Raw genomic sequence first — 17903 nt, forward strand, 5'->3', positions numbered from 1 at the left:
AAAATCTGGGAAGTTCTCCTGATTCACTAGTGAAAGGGGCAGTCTGGGGCTAATTTGCCACATTGCTACACCCCCGCATTTCCTTCCCTCCGAGATCTCTCAGCTGAGGAATAAAAGTTAGGCAAGTTTATACTGTATTATAAAACATAAAGTAATAATGTAAAGCTCCAGACCCGTCACTAAACTGCCAGTATAGATAATGGATGGATGATATTCTGTAATATTCAGGTTTATGGAGTCATTGAAGTCTCCTCTTGATTCAGTTGTGTCCTTTTCCAATTAGATTGTAAGCCTTCTCATGAGCAAGGCCCTCTGTACCCTCTACCCGAAAGAGATACATTAGGGAGATTTGAGAATAGGAACTACTAGTACTGTACATTGTTCTTCTTTCAGAACTGACTGTAGGTATGATAACAAACTGATATACAGCCGCGGACACCTTTCATACTGAGTGTTAACATGATACAGCTGTAAATCACAAAGTTTAAAGAAAGTGATTTATTGAACTTGTTTTAGTGTACACTATACTGTGTTACTAAGGTGCATACAAATCAGCTGCAAATCTTTGTTAGTCTATTGTCACAATGCATATACATTCATGCTGCCAGAACTGTCAAAAAAAGAAAGTTATACCTAAAATTCTGTGAGTTTTGCTATGGATACTGCAGTCCCTCGTGGAAAATGAAACACTGATATGAGAATGTAACTATTTCCTCTGCTATAGTTACTTTACATGTACAGTGCAGCCAGTAAATCTCTTTATATGCTAGTTATTTATTTTGTTTGGTTCTTAATACTATTTTTAATGATTTTACATGCAAGATCTAGGGTAGAGTTTCTCTACTTCTTTTTGTAACATGTAACCACTTGTGCAAACCAGTGCTGCAGTTGTTTGTTAGTATTCAGGACACATCCTAAAGTGGATACATTTATTCCAAATACAATTAAGTACTCTTTAATGAGCATAATTGTCTAGTAGGCAAAAATAAATCAATTAAATTTATCTGGTCTATTTATGAAAATGCGATGATAAACATTTTGCAAATAAAATGTCACCTGTTCACAGGTGTACAGTGGGCTCAGAACCTGGAACTTGGGCTTCGAGTCTACTTTCTTAGCAAAAACAAGATAGTCAACGCACAATTTATCCTTGAAAAAAGCGATTAATTCTTCGAACCGTTGCACAATAAACTGCACTATTTTGAAATAAGCCCTGGAGTGCCGTGCTTTGACTTACCTTGCGAGGTTTGATCATCACGGTATTGTGGGGGTCATTCCGAGTTGATCGTAGCTGCTACGATCATTCACACTGACATGCGGGGGGATGCCCAGCACAGGGATAGTCCGCCCCGCATGTCAGTGCCGGCCCCCCCGCAGAAGTGCAAAGGCATCGCACAGCGGCGATGCCTTTGCACTTCAAGAGTAGCTCCCGACCAGCGCAGCTTTAGTGTGCTGGCCGGGAGCTACTCATCGCTCTCCGGCCCGCAGCAGCTGCGTGTGACGTCACGCAGCCGCCGCGGCCCGCCCCCCCCCAACTGTCCGGCCACACCTGCGTTGGCCGGACCACTCCCCCTAAACGGCGGCTTAACACGGCTGTCCAGCCCCCTCCCGCCCAACGACCGCCTCTGCCTCAGAGGCGATCGCTAGGCAACGACGGTTGCCATGCGCCGGCGCACTGTGATGCTGGCGCATGCGCAGTTCTGACCCAAACGCTGCGCTGCGAGAAACTGCAGCGAGCGATCGGTTTGGAATGACCCCCTATATTCTTAATGCAAAGGCACCTATGCCCAGGAATCTCATCTCTGGAGTGTCGGTCCAACAACATTATATATATATCACAGGTTCTCAAACTCGGTCCTCAGGACCCCACACGGTGCATGTTTTGCAGGTCTCCTCACAGACTCAAAAGTGAAATAATTAGCTCCAGCTGTGGACCTTTTAAAATGTGTCAGTGAGTAATTAATACACCTGTGCACCTGCTGGGTTACCTGCAAAACATGCACTGTGTGGGGTCCTGAGGGCCGAGATATATATATATATATATATATATATATATATAGGATCCGTTCAAGTTGCCAGCTGTCGGGTTCCCGGCAGTCAGGATGCCGACGGCTGGAATACTGGTGCACAGGAGCTATTTCCACTCGTGGGTGTCCACGTCATCCATAGAGTGGGAATAGAACCTGTGGTGAGTGCAGCGAGCCACCAAGGCCCCAGCGTGGTGAGCACAGCAAGCCTGCAAGGGGACTCGCACCGCTCGCCCTGCTGCTGACATCCCGCCCCGGTGGGATTACATATGTAATATATGTATATATATATATATATTTATTTATTACCAGTTATTTATATAGCGCACACACATTCCGCAAAGCTTTACAGAGAATATTTGGCTATTCACATCAGTCCCTGCCCCAGTGGAGCTTACGATCTATATTTCCTACCACATGTACACGCACACACATTCACACTACGGTCAATTTTTGTTGGAAGCCAATTCACCTACCTGTATATTTTTGGATTTTGGATACCCGGAGGAAACCCACGCAAGTACAGGGAGAATATACAAACTCCGCACAGGTAGAGCCATGGTGGGAATCGAACCCATGACCTTAGTGCTGTGAGGCAGTAATGCTAACCATTACACCATCTGTATATTTCTTGATTAATAGATACAGTTTATCTGGCAGGGGGAGCCCTAACTCTGGCAAAACCACGTGTATTAACTATCTTTAATAAATAGACACCTACGAAAGACCCCCCTTCCTCTGTTTGTTTTGGTTGTTTTTTTACAAATATGATTTATTACTTATTGATACATTACTCTGTAAAATTTTAACTGGACAGGTGGAAGATCACCTTCAGTCTGCATTTAGAAAACATATGAGTCAGTGTCACTTATTCCTAAAAACAAAAACAAAGTGTAGTTTCCTTGTGGAGAGTCCTATAGAAGACGCTCACCTCTACAGCTTACATGGGACATTTGACCTCAGCGTGACCTACACATCTGTTATGGGAAATGATTGCACAAACGGTAGATTAAAAGTGTCAAACTATTCCACATGCACTTTCCACCTTGAGTTTATTTTTCATCATTACTCGCTGTTGCCAAATTTCCTGACCGTGTCCCAGTTCCGATCCTAGCAAACGCTGTAAAGGTCATTCCATTAATCTCTGCACAATGGAAACGATTTTAAACAAATAGTTTTAGAGTTTATTTTGTCACCTACAATTTGGTTTCTTCTCTAATTGTTTGCATTGTAAATCAGATGTCATTTCCAAAGAGCAGTGCAAAATCAGCTTTGCTTCGGACATGTGCCTTGTTTTGCGCACATAACATTGATTTCCTCCAGGTTTGTGGATTTTGCACAGGGAGGTGTCTGGTGCAGAATGCGCAGCGTTAAAACAAGGTTCCTTATGCACAAGGAGATTAATGCAGTGTGATAAATAAGGTCAGTTGTATGGTGCTGTGCACAGTATCACGTCCAAGGGTCTAATTTAGATCTGATCGCTGCTGTGCGTTTTCGCACAGCAGGCGATCAGATACGACAAGCGAATGCTTCTGAGCCGCACTGCGCCGGTGCGACAGATGGCTGCTACAGGGATTGGCGCCCTGTGGCAGGATGGTGCAAAGGATCCAGTCGCACGGGCGTTCGCAAGCAGATTGACAGGAAGAGGCCGTTTGGGGGGGGGGGGGCAACTGACCGTTTTCCGGGAGTGTCCGGAAAAACGCAGACTTGCTCAGTCGTTTTGAGGGAGGGTGTCTGATGTCAGCTCGGGCCCCGATCAGGAGAATTCAATCGCAGAGGCTGAGTAAGTCTTGGGCTGCGCAGAGACTGCACAAACTGATTTTTGTGCAGCCCTGCTAATGAAGTGATTGCACACTTGCACAGCGATTTTCCCCCTCCCCCTTTATGCGGCGACTATTCTGATCGCAGGGCAGCAAAAAAAGGAGCCCAGCGATCAGATCTAAATTACCCCCTCATGTCCACTCAGCAATAAGACTTGAATTTTGTACCAGAGCAGAGCAGGAGGTCCTCAGGTCTTCTCCTTTTAAAGTGACCAATTCTGCTCCACCATGCACAGTTTGGTGGAGAAACGTATTTCTTGGAACACTATGAGCAATAAACAGTGTCATGTATTAAAAACAGTCTGATGTTCTCTTACACTTATCATTAGTGTAATACGGGCCATACATCTACCTAGCAATTCCCTGATGCCGATCTGATCAGTGGACTCCGATGATCGGTGATTTGCCAGGAAATCGGTAAACTACAGTATGTTAAAAATCCCCGATTCACCAATTCCGATCGTTTTTGGGTCAGAAACAGCTAATCGAGGATTTCTAACATGACCCGATCATCAGCAAAATGGGCAATTGCCCCAGTAGATAGCGCGTCTGAAGTAGATAACCACGTCTGAATCAGGCCCTGTGCCAATCAAACTTCAGTTATCCACACTGGCACTGCTTCACTGCCAGATGTATTCTACTAATGCTGCTTCTCTCAGTAACACTCTCCATTACCTGTGCCAACTCTCTTCTGTTTCCTTCTATTTTATTGGTATGATATAGTTTGTTGTGGCAGTATGTACGTTTACTGATCTCGGTTTTTGTCTGTGAATATAGCACTGTGGAACATGTAGCAGCTGTATGACAGATAAAAATAATATATGCTATATGGGTTTTCTATATATTGGTAGTGCTTTTTTCCTGTGGGACTCAATCAGTAGCAGCACCTCTTTTATGTATTATTTTTTATTTGTATAACTAGTTCAGGAAACTGTCAGATATCAGTGATATAATTTCAGAAATGAATAAAATAAGTGTCTGAAGACTTGCCCTGAGTGGGGAAGCTGCTGTAAATCTTGTATCAGCTTGTAACTACGGGTGAGTACTATATATGTACTTTATACAGATATATAGATTGACATAAATAAATGGAGAGATAGACAGACCTCCTCTGTGCGGTAGTGAATTACAGTCTCGCTGACAGGTGTTGCAGATGTGATTGTCAGAGCTACAGTCACACAAGACACTTTCTGCACCAGGTGCTTTCCCAACCGCTCTGCTCATCTCCTGACAGCCATCAAGTGATGGACAACAGTTTCTATGATGCTTAAAAAGTAAAGCAGGAATGTTAATTAGCCTGTATTGGTCTCTGATGTATGTTCTCTCAAATTATTCAGTGTACACAGCACATGTGTAAAACTCTCCATCAAGAGGTAATGTGCTTTGTAATGTGAGGTTATATTGCGGACACTAAGGATATTTATAAAACACATTGGGCCAGATTCTGATTTGGGAATAAAGTAATAAAAGCAAGTAACTGTACACCTGGACAAACCATGTTGCAATGTAAGAATGTAAGGGGTGCAAATGCATACATTTGTTTGCAAGCATAGTAAATACTGGCCAGGGCCGTAACTAGGTGTGTGCGGAGTGGGCACCGCACATAGCGCTGCAGGGTAGGGGGAGCTGTTGGTTGCACTTGTCAATTATCTGTTTTAATTACTTTCACTTGCAGCTTCCCCCCTTTTTGAAGACAAGCATCTCCTGACTGCTGCTGTCTCCTACCCTGACCCCTTCTGTCGCTAATACCTATACAACATTCATGTACTCAATTTCAAATTTCTTTGTCCTTCAGTCACACTGTCCTTTATTGCATTTCAAGATGCTGACATACCGGGAACCCATCGTCTGTGGCATTGCAGTCATTCTTACAGACTGCATCTGGCTTCACAGACTCTGTGCAGATTTTACCTAGGGGGGTTGCAGTCCTGCAGTCCATAGGCAAAATTTGCCACTGGTCAAATGTATTATTGAGGTTCTTTCCTAAACTAATTGATAGAAACATTTGCATTGGCTCATAGATATGCAAGTCTGCAATGAAGGGTAAATGTATTTCCTAATGCCCACCACTAGAGGGCATAATATTGGTTTGTTTCTGATAGTTCCTTACAGGTTACCAGTTGTACACAGCAAATAGACCTCATTTATAATGCACTAATAGCTGAGGATACAGTTTGCATTGGTTGATGGGAGTAATTCATAGTAGCTAGGACCTTTTATGCAAAGCACTGTTACTGGCCAAAATTGAAACAGGCCTTGGTGAACATTTGCAGAGCATCTAACAGTAGATATTAGGCATCATCTTTATATACGCTGAGTAAATCATCTGGTGCACCTGCGCAAAGCCAAGGCATTCTGTTCTGCATATCCAATGTGCTTCATGAAAGATGTTCCCTAAGACATTAGTGAATCACTGAATGCCCACCCAACCCATAAATCCAATGTACGGCTATTAGGAGTGCATTTTAAATGAGAAGTTCACTTTTGTTAATTTTTTACTGAGATTCGCTCAATACAGTAGAACTGCCAAAAACTCATGCTTTGATATTTCTGTTTGTGTGTACAAGTACACTTACTTTTCTGTTACGCGCAGCTAAGGGTACACACCCACAGGGCACAGTTTCGGTACACACCATCCTTAGATACACCCTGTAAAATAAATCTGCATCTAATTTAAATGTTTGGCATAAAAATACTGCTCTGCTTAGTCTCAGTCATGGCTTACAGTATTCATAAGAGTGGGAGGACAATAGGACTCTTGCTGTTATATTATTGTGACCCTTGTGTGTTTAGAAGTTTCCATTACAGAGACTGCAATGCACTTTGGAATGTTCTCTCCGCAGTATTGCACATAGTAGGTGCAAACAGTGGTGCCGAGAGAGGGTACAAATTACCCGGGCCCAGGTCTGATGGAGAGACCCAGTGGGGGCCCTGGGCCCCCAGCCCCTTACCTGGCAGAAGCAGAATCAGCTGCAGCTTTTCCCCGCAGCCCAGCACATGCTGCTGTGTGCTTGGCTGCAGTGTGGCCATGGAGGCACTTAAACTACTTTTTTTTTTCCCAGTATTTTTTTCTAAGGGAGCATGACCACGCCTCCTGTGATTAGGCTACGCCCCCTTAAAAAGTGCCTGAGCCCAGCCAGGCTCTCTACTGCCCTGGGTGCAAAATGAAGGTGATGCTTTGTATCATCGTACAATAAGTTGTATAGTGTATACAGCGATGCAGTATATCAGGGCATGGATTATTAGATCTACACTAAAAAGGTCTACAGTCAATAGGTCTACCACTAATGGTAGACATGCATTAGGTCGACAGGATCAAAAGGTCGACAGGTTCAGAAGGACAACAAACAATAAGTAAACAGTAGGAAAGGTCAACAGGTTCAAAAGGTCGACACAAAAAAGGTAGACACAATTTATTTTTTGGGGGGTGTTTTGTCACTTTTCTGCCACAAACAAGCCCCATTAGTGTACCACGTCCCCTCACATGGCTCACGGCTTCGGGCAAAGCGCCTTGCTCTGCTACAGCTCAGCACAGGTTACTGTTCCCAATCGTAGACCATGTGGATGGGAAAGTAGGAAAAAGTTGAAAAAAAACTTGTGTATACCTAATGTGTGTCGATTATTGTCATGCCGACCTTTTGACCATGTTGACCTTTTGAACTGTCTTCCTTTTACATGTCGACCTTTTGACCCTGTCGACCTAATGCATGTCTACCATTAGTGGTAGACCTATTAACTGTAGACCTTTTTAGTGTAGATCTATAATCCGGATACCATGTATCATGACATTGCATGCCGCGTCACTGGGTCACTGGAAGGTGTGTGCTTAGCGTTAGAATCAATGACACACTTATCTTTTCCAGCCAATGGTTAAGTGTGACAAGAGACAGGTTTTTTTAAACATAGACCCTTGGGGCATATTGTTACACAACAAATATAAGTATGGGCTTATTCTTTTAGAACAGTGTTTTGATAGAACTTGTGAGCTCTCGTTTGCTAGCCACTTTTTCCTCTTGGTTATGATTTTGTTCCCCCTATACAGTAAACTACATTGGTGACGGATATTTTCTTCGCTAGTCTGATTAGTTTGTAAAGATCAGCTAACATAATTTAACATGTTTTATTATATGTCTAGATTTTTCCTTCCAAAACCAAAGCTAAGCAACAGAATGAATGAGATATAATAAAACAGAACGGTTTACATTTAAATCTCTGTGTGCTGTTCAGCCAAAAGGACAGAGTGTGGCTAAGCTGGGGGGTTTACATGGAATAGCATGTCTGTCTTCCCTAGCCAAGGGAGGTGTTAGCAGTTCATGAGTGTTTTGTTAGGGGGTCCAAGATCTTCTATCGTATAAATGTTTATGAAATCCAACCTATTATGCTGTTTTTCTCTTATCTGCCATTACAGATTGTGTACAGTATTTTGTTAGTAGAGTGCAGGACATCTACTTTATATAGAATATACGGGTGTAGTATGGTATGCCGGCGGCCGGGCTCCCAGCATACCGGCGCCGGAAGCCCGACCGCCGGCATACCGACAGCGTGGCGAGCGCAAATGAGGCCCTTGCGGGCTCGCTGCGGGCACGGTGGAGCGCTATGCACGCCACGCTATTTAATACCCCTCCAGGGACCACCACGAGGGAGATAAACTGTCGGTATGCCGGCTGTCGGGATCCCGGCGCCAGTATACTGTGCGCCGGGATCCCGACAGTCGGCAACCTGAAGACCACCCAGTATATACTGTATGTATGAGTTGGAAAATCATTGCTCCTCCTTGAGAAAGAAATTTGACATTTCAGCTTTCTAGTTTTAGAAGAATTTTCTACATTATTATGACATAAAGTGAATATAAATGATAAAATACATATAAATGATATAGGGCCTAATTCAGACCTGAACGGTGCTGTTCGTTTTCGCACAGCAGCCAATCAGGTCTGAAGTGTGCATGCGCCGGTGCATGCAAGATAGCCGATGGCTGTCTCAGCCCTGCGATCGCCTCTGCCTGATTGACAGGAAGAGGTGGTCGCTGGGTGGGAGGGGGGCGGGCCTCCGCAGCTGTGTGACATCACACGCAGCCGCTGCGACCCTCACAGTGATGAGTAGCTCCTCCCAGTGCGCAGGAGCTGCGCTGGCAGGGAGCTACTCCTAAAGTACAAAAGCATCGGCGCTGTGCGATGCTTTTGTACTTGTGCGGGGGGGTCGGGCCTGACATGCGGGGCAGACTAGCCCTGTGCTGAGCGTCCCCCGGCATGTCTGTGTGACTGATTGTAGATGTGCTAAATTTAGCACATCTACGATCAGGTCTGAATTATGCCCATAGTCAGTGTCCAAATTTGAAAATTACAATTAAAATAATAATCAGTTAAGAACAGGTATGATTTTGAAACTAGTCCGGAATATCTATGGTAACTGATTTTGGCCCAGATTTATCAAGCTTTGGAGAGTGATAAATTGCACGGTGACAAAGTACCAATCAATCAGCTCCTAACTGCCATGTTACAGGCTGTGGTTGAAAAATGACAGTTAGAAGCTGATTGGTACTTTATCACCGTGCAATTTATCAAGGCTTGATAAATCTGGGCCTTTTTTTTACTTTTGCTAGAATGAACATATATATCACTTGTTATTATATGCTACAGTATGTTTTAATGTCATTTTTTCCTATTGTTTAGGTTCTGTTTAATGTAACAATTACAATGGACAGTTGTGATTTAGAAGGAGGACAGAACTACATAATTCTTAAACCGATTGGTTTCAATGAAACCGCTAAAATAAAGATACACAGAAGTTGCACATGTCAGTGTAACAGTCCTTTAAGGCCTAGGGAGAAATGTGTAACGGAGGTCAGTCCGGACTGTCCGGGAGTTCCGTGCAGAGACACTAACTGTGGCCAGAGTGATAAGGCTCCCCTACCGGACAGCTGCAAGAGATCTCCGTCAGAGCCCGAGTGTGGTGGGCGCGGAACATGTCTGTGTGGGAAATGCTACTGTTATAAATCCAAACTGGGAAAATTATATGGGAAATACTGTGAAATGGACAACTTTTCTTGTTCATACAACCGTGGAAAACTATGTTCTGGTAAGTAGCCATGCAATGACGTGTTATACAAACAAAGCATGATTTTATTGTATTGTCTGTTTTCAGTGTGTAATATTTGTGTACCCAGCCCACACGTAAACAGCGATGGCTGACCTGTAACACGAGGGGTTCGCCGTACCAGCGTTTCCTGCTTGAGCGACATTATTTGGTAAAATCCAGATATTCTAAGGCTCAGTTCATCTAACATGTATTTACATGCACTAGATTTGGATGTTTTTGACATCAAAGTCTATGATGGTAGGTTGTATTCCCAAAAACCTCTTGTCACATACCCCTATCCTCAAATTGCGCCAACTAGCTTCATTTAGCACGTGCCCCATGAACTTTGTGACATGGCCAGTAATTATAAGGATGGTACAAAAATACTGATCATAAGTAACTAGTGTACTATGGGGGTAATTCCAAGTTGATCGCAGCAGGAATTTTGTTAGCAGTTTGGCAAAACCATGTGCACTGCAGGGGAGGCAGATTTAACATGTGCAGAGAGAGTTAGATTTGGGTGTGGTGTGTTCAATCTGCAATCTAATTTGCAGTGTAAAAATAAAGCAGCCAGTATTTACCATGCACAGAAATAATATAACCCACCCAAATCTAACTCTCTCTGCACATGTTATATCTGCCTCCCCTGCAGTGCACATGGTTTTGCCCAACTGCTAACAAAATTCCTGCTACGATCGACTTGGAATTACCCCCTATAAGCGAAAAAGTATGCAAGAATGCAAAACTGAGGAAAAAGTAGCACAATGGGGGGAAACAGGACACAATCGAGGCTTAAAGGGAAAAGAAAGGTCCGATACCAGTGACCCTCACCATGCAACTTTCTGCTTAATCTGTGACTTTACACCAATTTATTTGCAATAAAAATGTTAATCCTAAATATGTAGTTAATACACTATAATCAAAATTGAGGGAAAAGCAGCAAATATTGAGGGAAAAATGCACAGTACGAAAATCATGCAAGGCTTCTCACGTGACATGGTACAAAAAGGATAGGTTATGAGGTCATCTGTATACCTTATATGAAAAGGCTAGATTGTAGAAAAATGGCCTTGATCCTCAGGGGCAAGCACAAGATTTCTAGATCAGGGTTTCCAAATACTATCCATAATTTCCCTCTCTGTGGAACATTGGAGCAAATGCAGGAGCCTGGGGGAGCCGTAGAAGAACCTAGTACCGACCTTGGATATTAATAAAGACATTGGTCTTTTTATACATTGAATACTGTATGGAATACAATATTCATTTTTAACACTATAGATGGTTTATAGTACAGACTCTATCAAACATATTTAATGAATATAAATAATATAAGTGATCATGAAAAGGTTAACATCCCATAATAAATAACTAACTAACTAACTAAATAAATAAATAAATAAATACATACATACATAAACATAGCAGAACCAGTAGGAAATAGAACTGCACATTCTAAGCACACATTCTTCCACCCCATGGTAAGGCGCCTGTCTCTTCTTTCTGGCAACTACTCTCTGGTCCAGTGCACTGATTGATCACCCAGACCCACACATCAAACTTTGTAGCAGAAACTGCTACCACTGAGCATGTGTAGCAACTCTGCTCTGTCTCTTAAACTGCATGTTGTGGCAGCATCTCTAGTAATCGTCTTATATACTATTGTTATTGTGGTCATAATGTGAGCTGTTGGCCAAGAGGAGGGGGGTTTCTGGTTACCCAGAACCCCCCCCCCCCCCCGTGTTTGCCTATGGTGATCCCGTCTGTGGCCAGATATTCTTTCAAAATGAAAACTCCCTGCTGGAGGGTAGAACTGCACACCTTCATCATCCTAAACACCTTGTATCGAAAAAACATCAATTTGAACTACAGTACTTCCATAGGAGCTATGTAGCATGTATCCCGACTGATCGCCCGCACCACCTGTGTCTCTTACGGCAAACATCACGAGCAACCCTCCAGCAGGAATGCTCAATTTGGAAAGGTTATATGGCTGCTGATGGGACTGAGGTCACTTTTCTACGATTGAGCCATTGGTTATGGTAACCTAACAGATCCCTCTTACACCACATACTCTCTTTAACATTACATCAGAGAGCTCTTTAACATTACATCAGGCTTTTAATCTTGACTATTGAATTGCATTAGACATTGAACTTTTGTGTGTGAGCCCATTTCACTAACCTCAGGTCGATTGCTGTGCCAGGCCTCAGCTGGGGTCACCGCTGCATGATTGGAACATCCTTTCACTCTGCTTATCCTATTATTTCTACAGTGACATCTGTACTCTACAGTGACACGTTGTAATTTCGTTAGAATTGATCACATTTGCCCATATCTAGGCATCCTCCCAGTACAGTCCTGCTGCAACATTACCATCATTAGTGGGGTAATAAATGATGCTGAACCAGTCTGACCTATGAGTCCTATTTGTCTGCCATATATTACACCACCAATGCATTAGCTGAGTAGCAGCGCACTCCAATCTTCTCTCTTCTTACACATAACAAACCCAGGGTACACTGCTGTAAACCATTAAAAAAACAACCCTTCTGTTCTATTTGTAAATAAAATGCAGACGTTACACAAATGGGAGGTAACTTACCTGGAGGTTCCCTCGAAGAGCCTGAAAATAGCACTAGAATGACCAGCACCCTAGGAATTGGAAGAATCATGAAAAGCGTAATTTCTTTATAAATCCCCCCCACCATGTTTAATGTCAGTTGTTGCATTTTAGTTTGTGAAGCTACAAGTCCCAGCAAGCCTTGGCATCCATTAACTGCATGGCATGCCTCTCTAAGTGTACAGGTCCACAAGTGCTTAGCTTTTAATTCCATTCATTATAACAAAAATCGCGTTTTTAGGTGGACTTGTCCAACTATAACGAACGGGAGTTGGACTTGTCCAACTGTAAATCAGGTCCAAAATGTTGAAAAGATTCCACACTCCAAATGCAATAAATGAGCTTCGCTCCCAAGTAAAGCAGATCTGAGTTCCAAAAGACAGTTCAAATCATAATTACTGCTCTACATGGAGTTGAGCTGATCATACAATTTCTGACTCACTGAATAATGTGAGTTACGCACTGCCTTTGTGTGTTTCTGGCTGACATAGCGAGGCTAAGCAATGACTTCACCCCTTATCACACAAGTACATCGGATAATGGAGCTTAAAAGGGAACTGTCCTTTCTGGCTGCACGTTGCACTTTCTCAGGACATAAAGCATTGCAATGTTTCACCCATGTGTTATCATTTTCTATTGCATTTTGTCTGGTACCCCTCCATGCTGTAAATGTGTATATTGTTCACAGCGTGACATAGGGAATGAACTATGAGCGCTACATGTTGTATTGCTGATTATTATTGGTGTTTGTTATTGTAAGAAGAAATTCCTCTGCAGGGGAGCCATTAAAAACACCACTGAATTTCATTTACAATTTGGAATGTTTTTTCTAGGCACCCCTAGAACAGGATCATCTACACTGGAATGTTCTTGGCTTATGAAGTACATATACAAGTTGAATGTATAAAGGGCCGCAATAAAAATAAAAAGAGTACAAATAGATTATAAATAATAGATTGTGCATTTTTAATAGATTATAATAACTACTAAATCTGTCTGTGATGCTGTTTGCTACATGTGCAGCCCTGGCATCTTCAAGGAGTCCCCACCACAACCTCAATGGTCATAGATCCCACGTGTAATCCATTTACTTCTCCATATGTCACTTAAATCACTCACATGCCACCACTCACCCTTCACTGGTAGGTATCTAGTACACACTCACGAGTAATAATCAGCTCATGGACACTAATAAATAATGACCACTAATTAATACTGGCATGTAGAACTCTACACTTGCCTGTCAGCCAGTCACCATTCAGGAATCATGACGTTTCGTGGAGGAGGCGGAAAGACTGAAGTGTACTCCTTCTGCAGACCTCACCTCCTGCAATGTGAGGTCACGTGATGCGGAAAAGGCTACTCTGTTTACAATATTAGATGCCTGCAGATCAGCCTCTTGTTTACTAATTGCCACATGGAAGGAGCTAGAGGCAGCAAATGAGTGAAGAGCCCCACCTGTTGCCTATGAATGATATAACATTTTGATAGGTCAGAAAGACCTATAGATATAACTAATTTCCCCGGAATATCCATGGGACCAGTGGCGGCTCCAGAAGTGGGCCCATAGCGCAGTCCAAAATCTAAATTGGGGAGCCACACCAACAGCAAGTAAGTCCCAGCTGGCAGCATTTGCGGTGGCAGTTGGTGCGACTCTCCTATTTGAATTTTGGACTGCGCTGCAATCCCACCTTTGGAGCTGCCACTGCCTGGGATTCTGGAAATTGTGCTACTGTAGGTCTTCCAAACTACTAAGAAAGCTAGTAAATGTTAAAAGAATACATTAGCTCCACTTTAAATTTGTTGCTGATACCCACTTCGTAAGTCCCACGTCCACGCAACTGGCAAATCAGGAACTCTTTGCAACTGTACATCAATATATGTATACATGGGTTTATGTGAACACTGTAGTGGAAACAATTTGCGTGTGATTTTAGGCACACTATGTTTTATACAGCTTCTGGAACCGTACGGAGTGCTTGCACAGTCTGAGACGAAATGGTCTGTTTAAAGTTACTGTATGTCTCTTTAAAAATAACATACTGCTAATTATTGTGTAAGCAATATTTACTTTTTGTGTTGTAGGTAATGGTGAATGTGAAAACGGAAACTGTAAATGCCACAGTGGCTGGGAAGGTGACCGGTGTCAATGCTCCTCATCAAAAATACACTGTATGGATCCCAATGGACTAGTTTGCAGTGGGAGAGGAACCTGCACATGTGGAAAATGCGAGTGCACTGACGACAAAAGTTTTGGTCCTTTGTGCCAATACTGCTCTGGATGTAGCAATACCTGCACAGACAACTGGTACGTCGTCTATTATCAACTGCTTTTACAATAGAAACACAGCAGATTCTGGCCATATCCAGGCTACAATACTGCATGGCACAGAAAGGGGATACACACTCAGGGCCTACTTCTTGTTTGTACGCAATGCCGATGTTCACGCAACTGAGAGATTATTGGTAGACTGCGCATGTGCTGCAAACACACTCTGCACGAGCAAAGGTATTTTTTCGATTGCGTACGCAGTGAGATTTTTATTGCAGGGTGAATTGACAGGAAGGGACCGTTCGGGGGGAGGTAACGTGGAGTGGCGGCAAAAATGCAGGTATGTCACAGCCGTGTTGCGTATATCTACTTTTAGATGTGATCATGTATGCAGAGAAACATGGCTCCAGCATCGCTACTGTAGCAGCCAGTCTGTGTGGCCATATTCCTCATTATTGCATTGATACTGCATAGCTGTACGCAGTTGCTAAGGATGCAATGGACCTGGTTGGCTTTCCTGGGTGGCAGCTTCACTTGCGATGATCAGCAATTCCATAACCTGAAAAGTTACAGCTGTGTAGTCATGTGCATACAAACATGACTAAGGCCCTCAGTGGCCATTGTATTAGGTACACCTGTACCCCAGCTTGTTAATGAAAATATCTAATCAACCAATTAAATGGCAGCAACTCGGCACATAAAAGCACACAGATATGGTCAAGAGGTTCAGTTGTTGTTTTATACAAAATATCAGCAGAAATCATTGCTGGTGCTAGATGAGGTGGTTTGATCATTTCAGAAACTGCTGATCACCTAACATTTTCAAAAACATTCTAGAGCAGGTGTGCTCAACATGCGTCCCTCCAGCTGTTGTTGTACTACACATCCCAGCATGGCCTGCCACAGTTTTACCATTCTCTAATAGCAAAACTGAGGCAGGGCATGCTGGGATTTTTAGTACCACAGCTGGAAGCTCACCTGTTGAGCAAACTTGCTGTAGAGTTTCCAGAGAATGGCGCAGACACAAGAGTCAGTTCTGTAGGAAACAATGCCTTGTTAATGAGTGAGGTCACAGGTAAATTACCAGACTGCAGCAAGCTGACATAAAGGTGACAGTAACAACAGTTACAGCAGTGGCATGCAGAAGAGCATTTCTGAACACACAACACATCGAGTCTTGAAGTGGATGGGCTACAGCAGCAGATGACCATACCAGGTTGCACTCCAGTCAAATCTAAAAGCAATCTTCAGTGGCCATAGTCTCACCAAAACTGGACAGTTAAAGTTCGGTCTGACAAATCTAGTTTCTACGGAGTCGTAGAGATGGTAGGCTCAGAAATTAGCTTAAACAAATTAAATGGAAGGATCCATCCTGCCTTGTGTCGATGATTCTAGCTGAGCTTCATTTCACTTCCACAGCCTACCTAAGCATTGTTGCCATTTGCATTTCTATAATGATGCACACGGGCCCCAGGGTCTCCCCTCTGGTGCACACAGGCCCCTGGGTCCAAGGGGGCCAACACTGCACATACTACACCCATGTTTTTCTACTTACCTTTCCGAAGTCCTGTGTCGAAGCTGCACGGCCACCGCGAATGCACAGTGGGGATTTAGTCTCCGGAACATGATGGGCGCCATGTTTCTTGAGACTTGCGCATGCACAGTAAACTCTGGCACAATGCCAGAGTCTTCTGCACCGTGAAGTGGAGGGGGCTCACCCGGAGTCTACCTACAGGCCCCCTATTAAAATGCCACAGTTTAGCTACAGTTGCTGTCTTTAGTGCTGTATGCTGCCACTGAAAGTGAATCCCCCTTATAGTGGAAAGTTAAAATAAAAAGACATGGTGCAATTGGCACTGTGCAACTGTGAAGGTTTCTCTTTAGAGACCTGCGATTAGTGACATAATGAGGCGAGGCAGCTGGGCCAAATGTTGCAAAGCACCTGTTCCCGTCCCCATCAGCGGTCAGCTACTCATCTTCTTCTGGCTTTTCCCGGAGGGTTGAAAACAAAAGTCTCAATGGTTATGTGAGCTGACCCATGCATTTATACATCAATTGCCTACTTCTGAGACCTCTCCTCTGGGAGATCTCGAAAGGGAGATTCAAATGGCATGGCATTGTCCTTACAGGCCGTGGCGCATCTGCTCCTGCACAGTGCCCTTATTTGGAGTAACATGCAGCAAAAGGCATTGCTGTAATGATGCAATACACTGCAAATAACATCATAAACATATGCCCTGCTCACGTAAAGATACATCGGGGAGTCTTGGAGAACTCCCCAAAGTTACGGAGTCTCTTGACATTCCAGGAGAGTAGTGATGTACACTTCACCAGGGCTGGCTCCAGGCCTACTAGCACCCTGAGCGAGAAAATTTCAAAGCACACCCATCCCATCCCCCCCCCGCCCGCACACACACACACACACACACGCTCCTATAAAAGTGGGCGTGGCCTCGCAGTTTCATATTATCATACTATAAATAAATATATCTTTACACCCCCTCTACACACACAATTGGTAGCCTCACACATAACAGCCATAGTAGTGTTCCTTACACATAATGTCTCCAGTATAGTGCCAGATACACATAATGTCTCCAGTATAGTGCCAGATACACATAATGTCTCCAGTATAGTGCCAGATACACATAATGTCTCCAGTATAGTGCCAGATACATATAATGTCTCCAGTATAGTGCCAGATACATATAATGTCTCCAGTATAGTGCCAGATACATATAATGTCTCCAGTATAGTGCCAGATACACATAATGTCTACAGTATAGTGCCAGATACATATAATGTCTCCAGTATAGTGCCAGATACACATAATGTCTCCAGTATAATGCCAGATACACATAATGTCTCCAGTATAGTGCCAGATACACATAATGTCTCCAGTATAGTGCCAGATACACATAATGTCTACAGTAGTGCAGTGCCAGATAGACATGATATGCCCTCCAGCAGTGCCAGATAGATATGACATGCCCTGCAGCAGTGCCAGCTACACATGACATACCCCCCAGCAGTGCCAGCTACACATGACATGCCCCCCAGCAGTGCCAGATACACATAATGTCTAC

The 17903-nt window shown here is 43.5% G+C and overlaps 1 protein-coding gene across 1 annotated transcript in view; it reads left to right on the forward strand.

The window, feature by feature from the left end:
* ITGB8 (integrin subunit beta 8) overlaps positions 1 to 17903 on the forward strand; it is a 243159-nt gene that overhangs the window by 195115 nt on the left and 30141 nt on the right. The window contains exons 10-11 of the mRNA XM_063921754.1: positions 9520 to 9925; positions 14631 to 14853. Of these exons, the coding sequence (XP_063777824.1) occupies positions 9520 to 9925; positions 14631 to 14853 (629 nt within the window). The remainder of the gene's footprint in view (positions 1 to 9519; positions 9926 to 14630; positions 14854 to 17903) is intronic.

This window comes from Pseudophryne corroboree, chromosome 5 (assembly GCF_028390025.1).
Source record: "Pseudophryne corroboree isolate aPseCor3 chromosome 5, aPseCor3.hap2, whole genome shotgun sequence".
Classification (NCBI taxonomy): domain Eukaryota; kingdom Metazoa; phylum Chordata; class Amphibia; order Anura; family Myobatrachidae; genus Pseudophryne; species Pseudophryne corroboree.